Source organism: Eptesicus fuscus, chromosome 6 (genome assembly GCF_027574615.1).
Source record: "Eptesicus fuscus isolate TK198812 chromosome 6, DD_ASM_mEF_20220401, whole genome shotgun sequence".
NCBI lineage: Eukaryota > Metazoa > Chordata > Mammalia > Chiroptera > Vespertilionidae > Eptesicus > Eptesicus fuscus.
The window spans coordinates 70,518,950-70,533,611 of NC_072478.1; the positions used below are offsets into that span (position 1 = coordinate 70,518,950).

At 39.3% G+C, this 14,662-nt stretch overlaps 1 protein-coding gene across 1 annotated transcript in view; it reads left to right on the forward strand.

Annotated features, from left to right (window-relative positions):
• UIMC1 (ubiquitin interaction motif containing 1) overlaps positions 1 to 14,662 on the forward strand; it is a 78,029-nt gene that overhangs the window by 39,570 nt on the left and 23,797 nt on the right. The window contains exon 10 of the mRNA XM_054717788.1: positions 2,604 to 2,754. Within this exon, the coding sequence (XP_054573763.1) occupies positions 2,604 to 2,754 (151 nt within the window). The remainder of the gene's footprint in view (positions 1 to 2,603; positions 2,755 to 14,662) is intronic.

Sequence of the window (14,662 nt, forward strand, 5' to 3'; positions counted from 1 at the left end):
TGCAGAGACTTAATCCCTGATGGCATAGTCCTGATAAAAGTTTCTTTGTTTTTTGGCTTGGGGTTCCTCCATTATAGTTTTCATTTTTACATTTCATAGTTACATTTTTTCCATTTCTTTTCTTTATTGTTGAAAGTATTACAGATATCCCTTGTGGTGTTTTTTTCTTCCCAATGACCCCCTCCACTTCACACCCACCCCTCCCAGACCTTCATCACTCTATTGTCTATGTCCATATATGAATATAAGTTCCCCAGTTTATCACTCCCCACTCACCCCCGCCCCATAGTTAATATATAAATAGACCATTTTAGTTGTGATAGAAAAACCTTATTTTAATATAAAAATGTTCAGAAACCTTCTGGGTTGCCTATGAGTGTGACTGAAAGTGGTCTTGTCTTCACAATAAGACAGTAATAGACTACTCCCTCTTAAATATATTAAGAGTTGAAGGTACATTATCTACATTTTATAGAGCTGGTGATGAATACAAAGGAGGATAGTACTGGGTGTGAACACTGTGACATTCATGTCATATAATATTTCTGTGCTTGGTGAACTTTAGAAGGCCAAGTAACTGCGCAGGTGACACTAACTTTCAACAACTCAGGACTACTTGTAAATTATCGGTATCTTTGATTTTCTCCCCTCTGCTCAAATGGCTTTGCATGTACAAGATGACTTTTCATTGTAAAATTTATGAACAGAAGAACCTGTATTTATAAGAAGCTCAGTGACTAAGCTTGGAATAAATAACACCTAGAACTTCTAGACCTACCTCCTATAGGAGAATAATAGAATCATATAGTTTGCCAGTACCTGGTAGAGTCAGCTTTCAGAAACAGAGTGGAAGGGGGTGACTTTTGCTTTTGCCACACCATGGTAGAATGGAAAATACTGAAGGTTTGATATCATACAGGCCCGGATTTGAGTCTAGATTGCCTACTTAGTAACTTTGTGATCAGTAGATTACTTTGTCTTTCTAAGCCTCAATTTCCTCTTCTGTAATACTGGAGCTAGAGACACTTTTATCAGTTGGATTGTTATGAGGGATGGATATGGAAAATGTTTGGTCAAACCTGGCGTAGTATAGGAACTCAACCATTGTTAGTTCCTTCTCATCTTTTCCCTTTCAGAATATGTCTTTTTAAGTATAAAACACATGTGTTGAAACAACATATTTTGGCAATTGTAGAAACTGTTTGATTTGGTATTTAGGTGACCTGTTTCCCTCTCTCATGGATCACATTCACCACAGTAGATTTCAGGGATGGCCTAAACTTAGAGTCAACCCCCCACCCCAAAACCCAGTTGTTTCAGAGCTCAAATTATCTACCCATTGCAGTTTTGGTCCTGTTTTGTTCTTGTACTAGAAGATGGTTTATTTTTTCCCTGTAGTAAGGCATAATGACAGCCCAGGTGATCCTTGCTTTTAAATGGAAGCAGTGGCTATGCAGGATAGTTTCACATTGATTGGACAGGACATGCTGTCCTTTGAAGCAAGTGTTAGGCAGTAGTACTGCAGTGCTTAATGCATACTGTTGAATTAATCACTGCAGAGTTCTCAGTTCTGATCTGTAAGGTAAAATAAAACTGCCTCTGAGAGACACTGGCAACTATTGAAAAAATGATGAGTATAGCACAAGGAGAGGAATAAGAGAGGTAAGATATAAGAATGGCTTCAGCAGGCCTGACTGGTGTGCCTCAGTGGTTGAGTGTTGACCCATAAAACAGGTTTGATTCTTGGTCAGGGCACATGCCTGGTTGCAGACTCAATCCCTAGTAGGGAGCGTGCAAGAGGAAGCCTATTGATGATTCTCATCATTGATGTTTCTATCTTTCTCTCTCCCTTCCTCTATGAAATCAATAAAAAATATTTATTTTTAAAAATGGCTTTAGCAGCAATGTCTTAATTACTTTTATTTGGCTTTCTTATATATTTGGGTCTTAGTTGTATTTCTTCTTTCAATCCAAAGTCATAAAACACAAGAGGTGGTATATCTTACTGGTTTAAGCTGAGACCTAGGTTCTTAAATTTTAATTGTGCTTCTTTTGCTTAGAGCTCTTTTGTTTTCTAACTCCTTATATATGTCTCATGTAAAATATCACAGTTTTTTTGTGAGATTGAAAGTGTCTTTAAGGTGCTGCTGGTATACAGACTAGTGAAACACTGCATACACAGTATACTGACCCAAGGAGAACAGTGCCTTGCAGCGTGATAGAGAGGAATGTCCTCAGTTTTTGGAGCCAAATAGTCCTTGGTTTGAATTTTAACTCTGCCACTTATTTGTTCCATAACTTTGGGCAATTTGCTTTACTATTTTAGACAATGCTTATCTTGTGTAAAAAGGATATGTTAATATCTTTGTTAGATTACTATGAGAATTAAATGAATATTACATGCAGAGTACTTAGCACATAGGGAGCAGGCACTGAATAACTATTGACTATGTTCTCTCTCAATCCTCAGTCTTGAATTTGCAAACTAATTGGTATTGTCTCTGAAAGTAAATGAAGTATAGATGGAGTTTCTTGCAGTTCTTTGGGGAAAAATTATTTTATAAAGTAAAGCTGTTACAATGGCTGTTTGTCATGTTCTTTAGTTTGGTAACAGGGAAGATGCTGAGAAGGAAGTACCTTCTACTTTCTCATCCAGTACCAAGGTATCCTGCCCACTATGTGACCAAGGCTTCCCACCCACAAAGATTGAGCGACATGCCATGTACTGCAATGGGCTGGTGGGGCAAGATATAGGTAAGGACTTATCTGTGTGATGGTTTTTAAATTCTATACAATACAGTGCATAAAAAAGAGACAATTCTTCAAAGTTACAGTTTTTTGTTTTGATTTCTATCTAATTAATTTTTAGTACTTTTCATGTTCTTTATTATTTTGGCAGGTATGTTATTTTGTGGCACATACTTGAGAAGAAGGGGAAGGGGAAAATCTTGTATCTTTTTAAAGTTTCAACTTGTTCTTTGCCATAGTAGGCCAAAATTCAGTGCGATGCCATGGATTTTGCATTTCAACTTATATATTCAAATATTGAGACTCCCATGGAACTCGAGGAACTAAGATATAGAGTTGCCCATTTTCAATTCAAAATAAGTGTGTATGTGTGTGTGTGTGTGTGTGTAAGTAAACTCTACCTAAAGACAGCTGAAAAATATTTCTAATTTCTATTCATGTGCTACATGTCTCTGCTGTATCCCCCTGAAGCTATTGGTTACCTTTTTTTTTTGTGTGTTAAACCTCACCTGAGGATATTTTTTCCATTGATTTTTAGAGAGAGTGGAAGGGGAGGGAAAGAGGTGGGGCGGGGGTGGAGGGGTGGTGAGAGAGAAACATCAATGTGAGAGAGACACATTGATTGGTTGCCTCTTGCATATGCCCTGCAACCCAGTTATGTGCCCTTGACCGACAATCAAACCCACGACCTTCAGTGCACCGGCTAATGCTCTACGCACTGAACCACACTGGCCACGGTCCTATATTATTCTGCAACTTGTCTTTTTTTTTTTTAAATTTAACAGTAAATTTAGGCCTTTCCATGTGCAGACAATTTTTATATAGTTGAGATCTGATTAATGTAAAGTTTTGTATTTTGCTTTTTCTATTTATAGCATAACATTTCCTTCATGAGTCACTAAAAGTTAGGTGTAAAAATATTTTAATGCCTATGTAATATTTTGTAATCCAAATTGCCTCCATTTACTTAACTGTGTTTAGAATGCTTCAAGTTGCCATGTACTGAGCCTCCTGTGCTTAAACTGGTTGCTATATTTTGGGGTCATTTTCCCAGGATATATTTCTAGTTTGGGTGGTAGTAAAAAAGGTGGGCTCTGGAGTTCAATCAATCTGAGGTTGAGTCCCACCTCTGTCACTAGAGTATGTGACCCTGTGCTAGTTTCCAAGCTTTCCTTTATTCATCTGTCAAGTAATAGTAGTAATGATCTTATTTTGTTGTGAGATATTTTAAGGAAAATGCCTAGCACAGTGCCTAGCATACAGTAAGTACTTAAGAACATTCAGGTGCTGTTACTACTCACAATAGTGAATTACTAGGTCAAATATTTTGTCATAATTTTTAAGGTTCTTTATGAATAGCATTGTAGTCTTAAATACAATGAAAGGTGAATACCTAAATCTGGTCATCAACATCTTTTAATAGAAGAGCATTGAAGGCCTAGGATTCTAGATGCACTTTAATTTGACATAGCTCTTTAGTCTGATTTTTAGCAGAGAGTTCCAATGGCTGAAAGAATTCTGGGGCTAGGCATTTGGTGACTAGAGAAAGAAGATACTGTCTTGTGTATCTAACCAAACATGCTTACCCAATCGGTATTGCCTGTGTCAACAACCTACTCACTATTGAGGTCCAGAAATAAATGAGTTTGAGAAGCTAGGCTTAGCCTGGGCTGTAAAGGCTGGATAGGTTTGGGTAAACCCATAAGAAAATAGGGGGCCATATATCTTCTTGTGGGTTAGATAAGATAGGAAGCAAAAGAAACAGCATTAAACAACAGCTTCCCCTTAATCTTCCTAGTGGTGTTAGCTTGCTAATAACCTAAATTACCCTCTCTGGTGACATTTTAGGCCTTTTGAGAGAATTTGGAGGAGGGAGTCCTCACTAGAACTATCCCATTCTCTGCTTTCCTGGGAACAGAATTTGGGGCTGTAGGTAGGGTGGGGAAGTTAGAGGAATTATGCAAAGTACCTACTAGTGTGCCTGGCATAGGTCCTCAGTAAGTTTGCTGTGTATTTGGTTTCTCTACCAGCTTGCCTGCCCCTGTCATCCTTGCCAGAAGTAGTGATTGTTCTGGTTCCTCTCAGCTTTATATCTGAAGGCAGAGGCCAAGCCCTCAGCCTAATTTTTTTTACCTTTGGTTAAAGGAAGCTTCTCTTAATATGGAGTGGAAAAAGTTACTCTCAAAGATACATGATCCAGGTTGGGAGACCAGTAGCCTAGTGCCTAAGGGTATGGAATAAGAGAGAGACCTCCCAGAGTTAAATATCCAGCTTTACCCTCCTTCCTGTTTTCCTCTGAATCTGATCCTAGACATGCTTGGTTTGCCTGTGTTAAAAAAAAAAAAAAGTAATTAGAGTCATTTACATGAAGTGTCTACCATTTATGCCTAGTTACTGTGCAGCACAATAACAATTATGCATATCATTAAATATGTGTCTGATTAACTTTGCTGTAAGTTTTATGTTTTTATAATATGTACTACACTGGTTACATTGGCTCAGCTGCTCACTTATTGCTCAATGGCATTACTATCTATTCACAACTATGGAAAAATTAGAGCAATCTTTAAAGGCACTGTTGGAAGGGAGAGGATTTGCTAAATTAATCTAGACTAGGACAAAGGCAGCTTAGCTTCCCTTTGCTTTCTGGAAAATGTCTCTGAGATCATTTTATTTTATTTTTAAATAAATATTTATTGTTGAAGGTATTACATATGCCCCCCCCCCCATTGACCCCCTGCAGCCTGCCCCTGTCCTCCACCCCAGGTCTTCAGCACCCTATTGTCTGTGTTTTTGGGTTATGCATATATGCATGCAAGGTCTTTGATTGATTACCTCCCACCCACTCACCCTCCCCCGCTTTCCCTCGGAGATTCTACACTCTGTTCCATGCTTCCATGTGTCTGGTTCCACTCTGTTCATCAGTTTATTTTGTTACTTAGATTCCACATGTGAGTGAGATCATGTGATATTTATCTTTTTCTGACTAACTTATTCCACTTAGCATGATATTCTCCAGGTCTCTTCATGATGTCTCAAAGGGTAAGAGATTCTTCTTTTTTACTGCTGCATAGTATTCCATGATATAAATGTACCACAGCTTTTTAATACACTCATTTGTTGATGGACACTTGGGCTGTTTCCAGATCTTAGCTATTGTAAATTGTGCTGCTATGAACATAAGGGTGCATACATACTTTCAGGATTCTTAGGATATTCCTAGAAGTGGGATCGCTGGGTCAAATGGCAGTTCCATATTTAATTTTTTGAGGAAACTCCGTATTTTTCATAATGGTTGCACCAGCCAGCAGTCCCACCAACAGTGTACTAGGGTTCCTTTTTTTTTCCACATCCTTGCCAATACTTGTCATTTGTTGATTTATTGATGATAGCCATTCTGACAAGTATGAGGTGATACCTTATTGTTGTTTTAATTTGCATTTCTCTGATGATCAGTGACTTTGAGCATTTTTCCATATGTCTCCTGGTCATCTGTATGTCCTCTTTGGAGAAGTGTCTATTTAGGTCCTTTGCCCATTTTTCAATTGGATTGTTTGCCTTCCTATTGTTAAGTTGTATGAGTTCCTTATATATTTTGGATATTAACCCTTTATGAGATGTATCATTGCCAAATATGTTCTCCCATACAGTGGGCTTCCATTTTGTTTTGTTGATGGTTTCTTTTGCTGTGCAGAAGCTTTTTATTTCGATGTAGTCCCATTTGTTTATTTTCTCCTTAGTGTCCTTTTTGCCCTAGGAGATGTATCTGTAAACATATTGCTATGAGAGATGTGTGAGGTTTTGCTGCCTATAGCTTCTTCTAGGACTTTTACAACTAGGTTTTACAACTTACATTTAATTCTTTTATCCATTTTGAGTTTATTATTGTGTATTGTGTAAGTTAGTGGTCTAGTTTCATTTTTTTGCATGTACCTGTCCAGTTTTCCCAACACCATTTATTTATTTTTTTATTTTTATTTTTTTAAAATATATTTTATTGATTTTTTTTACAGAGAGGAAGAGAGAGGGATAGAGAGCCAGAAACATTGATGATAGAGAAACATCGATCAGCTGCCTCCTGCACAACCCCCACCGGGGATGTGCCCGCAACCAAGGTACATGCCCCTGACCGGAATCGAACCTGGGACCCCTCAGTCCGCAGGCCGACGCTCTATCCACTGAGCCAAACCGGTCTCGGCCCAACACCATTTATTGAAGAGACTGTCTTGACTCCATTGTATGCTATTGCCTCCTTTGTCAAATATTGAGTGTAATGCCTTGGGTTGATTTCTGGGGTCTCTGTTCTGTTCCATTGGTTTATATGCCTGTTCTTGTGCCAGTACCAGGTTGTTTTGATTACGGTGGCTTTGTAGTGTAACTTGAAATCTGGTATTGTGATTCCTCCAACTTTGTTTTTCTTAAGATTGCTGCAGCTATTCGGGATCTTTTTTGATTCCATATAAATTTTTGGGTTGTTTGTTTTATCTCTGTGAAGTATGCTGTTGGTATTTTAATAGGGATTGCATTGAATCTGTAGATTGCCTTGGGTAGTATGGACATTTAATGATGTTGATTCTACCAATCCATGAACACGGTATATTCTTCCACTTGTTTATATCTTCTTCTATCTTTTTTTTCAACGTCCTATAGTTTTCTGAGAATGGGTCTTTTGCCTCCTTTGTTAACTTTATTCCTAAGTATCTTAATTTTTTTGTTGCGATGGTAAATAGAATTGTTTGTTATTTCTCTTTTTGAGAATTCAGTATTGTTATATAAAAAAACATTGATTTTTGGGTGTTGATTTTGTATCCTGCTATTTTTTTATTTAAACACCTAGGAAGACTAAGGCTCTTCATTTATTCAACCTACTATATAACAGATACAGTAAACAGAATGTACAGAGTCCCTGTTCTCAAAGGGCTTATATTCTAGTAGTGGGATACTGACAATAAACAATATGTCAAGTGATGATAAGTATTTTGGAGGAAAAAAGAAAGTGGAGAAAGGAGGAGTAGATAGGAGGTAGCAATTTTTAAAAAAATATATTTTATTGATTTTTCACAGAGAGGAAGAGAGAGGGACAGAGAGCCAGAAACATCGATGATAGAGAAACATCAATCAGCTGCCTCTTGCACAACCCCCACTGGGGATGCGCCTGCAACCAAGGTACATGCCCCTGACCGGAATCGAACCTGGGACCCTTCAGTCCGCAGGCCGACGCTCTATCCACTGAGCCAAACCGGTTTCGGCAAGGAGTTAGCAATTTAAATTTGAAAAGACACTTCTCCAAAGAGGACATAAAGATGGCCAGTAGACATATGAAAAAATGCTCAAAGTCACTAATCATCAGAGAGATGCAAATTAAAACCATAGTGAGATATCACCTCACATCTGCCAGAATGGCTATTATCAACAAATCAACAAATAACAAGTTCTCGCAAGGATGTGGAAAAAATGGAACCCTTGTTTACTGTTGGTGAGAATGCAGACTGGTGTAGCCACTGTAGAAAATAATATGGAGTTTCCTAAAAAAAATTAAAATGAAACTGCCTTTGACCTAGCAGTCACACTTCTGGGATGTATCCTAAGAATCCCAAAATACTAATTTGAAAGAATATATGTACCCCTGTGTTCATTGCAGTATTATTTATAATAGACAAGATCAATGGATGAGCAGATAAAAAAAAAAAAAGCTGTGATACATTTACACAATGGAATACTATGCAGTTGTAAAAAAGAAGGACATCATACCTTTTGGGATAGCATGATGGATCTAGAGATTATTATGCTACGTGAAATAAGTCAGTCAGAGAAAAACAAATACCATATGATCTCACTTATATGTGGAATCTAATGAACAAAACAAATGATGAACAAATAGAAACGGAGGCATGGATACATGAAATAGACTGACAGCTGTCAGAGGAGAAAGGGTTGGGGGCACTGGATGAAAGAAGGTAAAGGAATTAGCCAAAAAACATAAATACATAACATATAGACCCAAACAACAATGTGGTGATAGTCAGAGGGAAAAGGGGTGGGGGCTAGGTGGAGGTTGGCAAAAGGGGGAAAAATGGGGACCGAGAGAGATTTTGCTTGGGGTGGTGGGTGCATGATACAGTGTGTAGATGATGTTTTATTGAGTTGTACACTTGAAACCTACCGTATTTTCCAGCATATAAGACGACTGGGCGTATAAGATTTTCCTGGGTTAAAAAGTTGTTTTATACGCCTGAAAATACAGTAGTCCAATATACCTAATCCATTATATCTAATCCCAGCAATGTAGTCCAATATACTGTATTTTCTGGCGTATTAAACGACTTTTTAACCCAGGAAAATCTTATACGCCCAGTCGTCTTATACGCCGGAAAGTACGGTATATGGTTTTGTTAACCAATGTCATCCCAATAAATTCAATTAATAATAAAAAAAATAGATGGTGACATTTGAGCAAGAGAAAAGAAGTGAGCGAATAAGCTAAGAGGATTTCGAGGTGGAGAAGAGAGGGTGTTACAGCAGATGGAATAGTAAGTATAAAGACCCTAAGGTGTGAGCAGGCTTGGTATGTATGAGGAATGACAAAGAAGCTAGTGTGGCTGTAGTGGAATAACTAAAGGAGAGATAAACAATGAGACCAGATAGGTAATTGGGGAGGAGACAAGTGAACAGGGCTCTTAGGCCATAGTAAGGACTTCATTTTCTACTCTGAGCAAAGGAGGAACCATTGGAAGGATTTGAGCAAATAATGAATTAATATTTGAGCAAAGAATCACTCGGGCTGCTGTGGAATAGATTGTTGGGATTGGGGACAAGGGTGGAAGCTGGGAGAACAGCCACTGTTTTATTTTTGGCAGTGTGATAGAGTGAGAGAAACATGGGTTGTGGAACTAGGTGGAGCTGTAATACTTGTCATCTGGGTAATATTTAAGAAATTGCCTTACCTCTTTGGGGATCAGGTGCCTCGCTTGTAAAATTAGTCTGACATCATTAGGATTGTCATGAGAATCAGAGACTCTTTATAAAGTACCTAGCACTGTTTCTAGCTTGTAATAGGTATTCAGTAAATGATAGCTGCTGTTATTATTGAATACTAGAGGCCTGGTGCATGAAATTCGTGCACTTGGGGGGGGTGGTGTCACTCAGCCCAACCTGCACCCGCTCCAATCTGGGACTCCTCAGGGGATGTCTGACTGCCTGTTTAGGCCCGATCCCACAGGGATCGGGCCTAAACAGGCAGTCAGACATCCCTTTCACAATCCAGGACTGCTGGCTCCCAACTGCTCGCTTGCCTCCTGATTGCCCCAACCGCTTCTGCCTGCCAGCCTGATCACCCCCTAACCACTCCCCTGCCAGCCTGATCGACGCCTAACTGCTCCCCTGCCAGCCCAATCATCCCCAACTGCCCTCCCCTGACAACCCGGTCACCCCCAAATGCCCTCCCCTGCATATTCCCTCTTTATTAGATAGGGTTTTTTCTTTAACATATTGGACAGCCCTAACTGGTTTGGCTAGGTGGATGGAGCATCAGCCTGCAGACTCAAGGATCCCACGTTTGATTCGGTCAAGGGCATGTACCTTGGTTGGGGGCACATACCCAGTGGGGAGTGTGCAGGAGGCAACTGATCGATGTTTCTCTCTCATAGATGTTTCTAGCTCTCTATCCCTTTCCCTTCCTCTCTGTAAAAAATCAATAAAATATATTTTAAAAAAAAGAAACATTTAAGATTCCTCCATATTTGCCTAGCTGGTGTGACTCAGTGGTTGAGACCCCAGGCTGCTGCCGCTGGCAGGGGATCGCGTCGTGGGGGTGTGCGCCCCTGCCAGGCTGAGACCCCAGCCAAGACTGCTGCCGTTGGCAGGGGATTGCGCTGTGGGGGTGCGCGCTCCTGCCAGGCTGAGACCCCAGGCTGCCACTGCTTGGAGGGGATGGGGCTGTGGGGAGTGAATTTGTTTTTGTTTTTTATAAAGGGTCAGGAGGGCCTCTGGGCAGTATTCCACCAGGCCGCTTACTCTGCAGGCTCTCAGCAGCAGCCCTCCCTGAGACTGGGGGACTCCAGCAGGGCTGAGACGGCGCTGCCATCTTGTGGCTATGGGTGCCGCCATTTTTGTCATGGAGTGATGGTTAATTTGCATATTACTCTTTTATTATTGGATAGGATTATTTTTGCCTGTGAGGTCTGTGTTAAGATGTCAGCCAGATAGAGTTAAGGGAAAGATGAAAGGCAGAGAAAAGCAATCTGATTGTCAAAGTGGTAAGAATAAGCTAGTGAGAAATAGATCATTGGAGAGTTAGGGAAGCTGAAGGCATTAACTGTGTACACCTCGGGGCTAATTCACAGAGATGTGGCTTAGAGTCAGGATACTGCCTGGAGTGATTATCTCTTCATGGATATCTCCCAGGAAAATAATGGTGTGTAAGTGGTTGGGTGGAGCTAACAAAAGGACTCAGGCCTAAAATAGGCTTGACTTGGGTGACTCAGCAAAAATAATTTCTTTAATTGGACAAAATTGATTTTTTTCTTTAATATATACCTGTATTTGCCTACCTGAATGTAATTTGTACCCCATTCAGTCCTCTCACTTACATTAATGTGGCTTCTATGGTACCCAGGACAATTAGATTAAATATATTGCTATTGATACCTGACTAAAGAGGTGTTTACTCAGTGCTCTTGGGAAATAGCATAGGTTTAATAGAAATAACATGGATTTGGGAGATGGACTGACCTGAGGGGAGATACACAAGTCCAAACACAGTACAGTTGAATAGATAAGATATGCACATGAATAACTGTAATACAAGGTCAAATCTACTAAGGGACATACAGATAAAATCCTTGCTGTTTCAGAGGAAATGTGATTAGAGATTAAGAGGGAAGGGCATTAATGTAAAAGAACAGTAGACAAAAATCACATAAATAGAAGAATGCGAAGGGTGTACAGGAAAAAGCAAGCAATTTAATGTGGTTGTAGTGTGGGCAGTATGAAACGGAATAATAGGCAGTTGGAGAACAACAAATGCACCAGTAACTTGAGTTTTATGAGTTAATATGGGGCAAAGTTTTTTCCAACTGTAAAATAACTTTGTATGCTTACCCCACTGTAGTATGTAGGACTCTTTCAGATGCAAATGTTGGAAATATAATTAAGTAACCTTAAGCAAAAAAGAGAAAGTTTGCATAGTAATTGAGAAGTCTGGTATAGGTTTTAGGCAGAGCTGATGTCTTTCTCCATCTTTTGACTTCACTTATCTATTCAACAGATAGGCTTTTTCTTTGTTCTATTAATCCTCATTCCTATAATCTGTTAGAATTGAGTTTATTCCAAATTGTGGTAAAATTAGGTCAGTTATAAATATTGTGTTTGCCTTGTCTTTTTAAAAAAATGTTTCTATACACAGCTTTATTGAGCAATTGCTAGGCTGGAGCCTTTTAGAATCAGGGATGTGATTGCTGCCTGAAAGTTGGGTTGCTGCCTGAAAGTTGAGTTGTTGTTTTTTGTTTTGTTTTTTTAAAGGTAGTGGAAGATTGTGGGCGGTGGGGGGCACGGTGGTGGTGGTGGCGGAGGTGGGGGGTGGGCCTACAACCCAGATATGAGGCCTTAACCGAAAATCAAACCTCAGACCCTTCGGTCAGCAGTCCTACACTCTAACCACTGAGCAACCTTTTAGGGCCAGATGTCTTTATGTGTATAAAATGATACTATCTCTGAAGCCATTGATTAATTTTCTTTGTATAGGGATTCAACTTAACAAAAATGTTTGTGTCTTGTTGTTAGTACTTGGGGGAAGAGGGTGCTTGAGAGGTGATTAGTGATATGGTATAAAGCTGGATGGGACCTCAAATTTTTATTCAGGGAATTCACAATTCAGTGAGGCAAACAGACTTGGGCACAACTAAGTATGATACAAATCATTTGAAGTGCTAAAATAGAGGCCTAAACCACTCACAGAGGAGGAAGGGATCACTTCTGATTCACAGGGGTGTGGTAAGAAAAAGAACAGATTCTTACTTCAGTGTTCCCTAACATCTTTTTTCTATTAAAATTTTGGATCTACAATAGCAATGAGCCTTGATATGTATAAAGTGTCTGAATTTCTGATAAGAGTTATTTCTTTAAACGGGCTTACTAAAAGTGGAATTACTGGATTATATGTATAAAGTTTTTAGATTGCTTTATTGGAAGGTTATACTCATTTAAATTCTCACTAGTAGCAGTGAGTGTACCTCTCATCATACCATTCCAAATACTGAGAAATATTATTTTTTTTAAAAAGCTTAGCATATTTCTGGTAATCGATGAAATTTCATTATACTTTATATTTCTTTGTTAGTAGTAAAGTTGAAATTCTCTTTGTGTTCTCTGAACTTGGTTTCTTAGTATTTTTTATTTATTCATTTATTAAAAATATATTTTTATTGATTTCAGATAGGAAGGGAAAGGGGGAGAGAGATAGAAACATCAGTGATGAGAGATAATCATTGATTGGCTGCCCCCTGCACGCCCCCTACTGGGGATTGAGCGTGCAACCGGGCATGTGCCCCTGACCAGAATCGAACCTGGGACCCTTAAATCGGCAGGCCGGTGCTCTGTCCACTGAGCCAAACTGGTTAGGGCGGTTTCTTAGTATTTTTATTATCAGTTTATATGAGTTCTTTATAAGGCAATTGGCTTTTGCTTTGAAGGTGCTTTCCAAAATTTTCCCACCCACCCATCAATTTTTACCAAGTTTCCAGATTTATGCAGCAGGGGCAGCAACCCCCTTCTTGTGTGAATGCTGTCAAAGCTTTTATTTCTTGAAGCAGAAGTGGTGCTGATCCTGCAGAAAGATCTAATCGGTGTGAATAGAAGTGGCACTGATACGAGAAAAAGAGTATTAGAATTCATCCAGAATTAAGAAGGGGAGTGGGCAGCAAGGAGAAAGGGTAAAAAATTCATTGCCATTGATGATGGAAGGAGGAAGCTAAGAGGTAGGAAGTGGTGGCCTGATATAGGGGTTGTCTTAGTTGTCTTTTGAAAACTTTTGTTCTACCTCTCTGTGGAACATTTCCTCATAAGCAGCTCCACTATGGTGCATCAATAAAGTTGCTGTTTGATTTGGTATGTGAAATGGCAGTCTGAATGTAATCTGTGTCTTTTTGAGTCCTCCGTGCCTTTGCTGTTCCCATCTTGTTCCTCTCAATATTGACTGTCTTTGCTTACTACTACTTTTTAAAAAAATACATATTTTATTGATTTTTTACAGAGAGGAAGGGAGAGGGATAGAGAGTTAGAAATATCGATCAGCTGCCTCCTGCACACCCCCTGCTGGGGATGTGCCCGCAACCAAGGTACATGCCCTTGACTGGAATTGAATCTGGGACCCTTCAGTCCGCAGGCCGACGCTCTATCCACTGAGCCAAACCGGTTAGGGCTCTTTGCTTACTTCTACTCACTGTGCCTTGCTGCTGAAAAGCCAGGCTTCAGGATTTCTTTTAGCAATTTTTTTTCTGCTAGGTGTGTGTATTCCTTCCTTGAAAAATAAAATAGCTCTTATTAACACCTGAGTTAATACCCAAAGCATTATGTGTTAAAGGAATATTAACAGCTAAAAACCACTTTGAAGAAGTTCTCTTACTTTATGATCTAGTCATACTTTTTAATTTAGGCACCTCGAACAATTTTCAACTGGTGTGCTGCAAGAATTTTAAAAACATCAATACCTGACTATTTAGTCAGGGGCACTGACCTCCTTTCTTTTAGATTGTCAAATAAAAAATGACAACAGCCAACACAACAATAGCCGTAATGTGTGAATGAATAAAAATTATACCTATTTTTTTTGTCAGATCAACAAAAAATATATTTTTGGTGTGCTGCAAATTCTAAAAATTAGTTTAGGTGTGCCATGTGATGAAAAGGGTTGAAAATT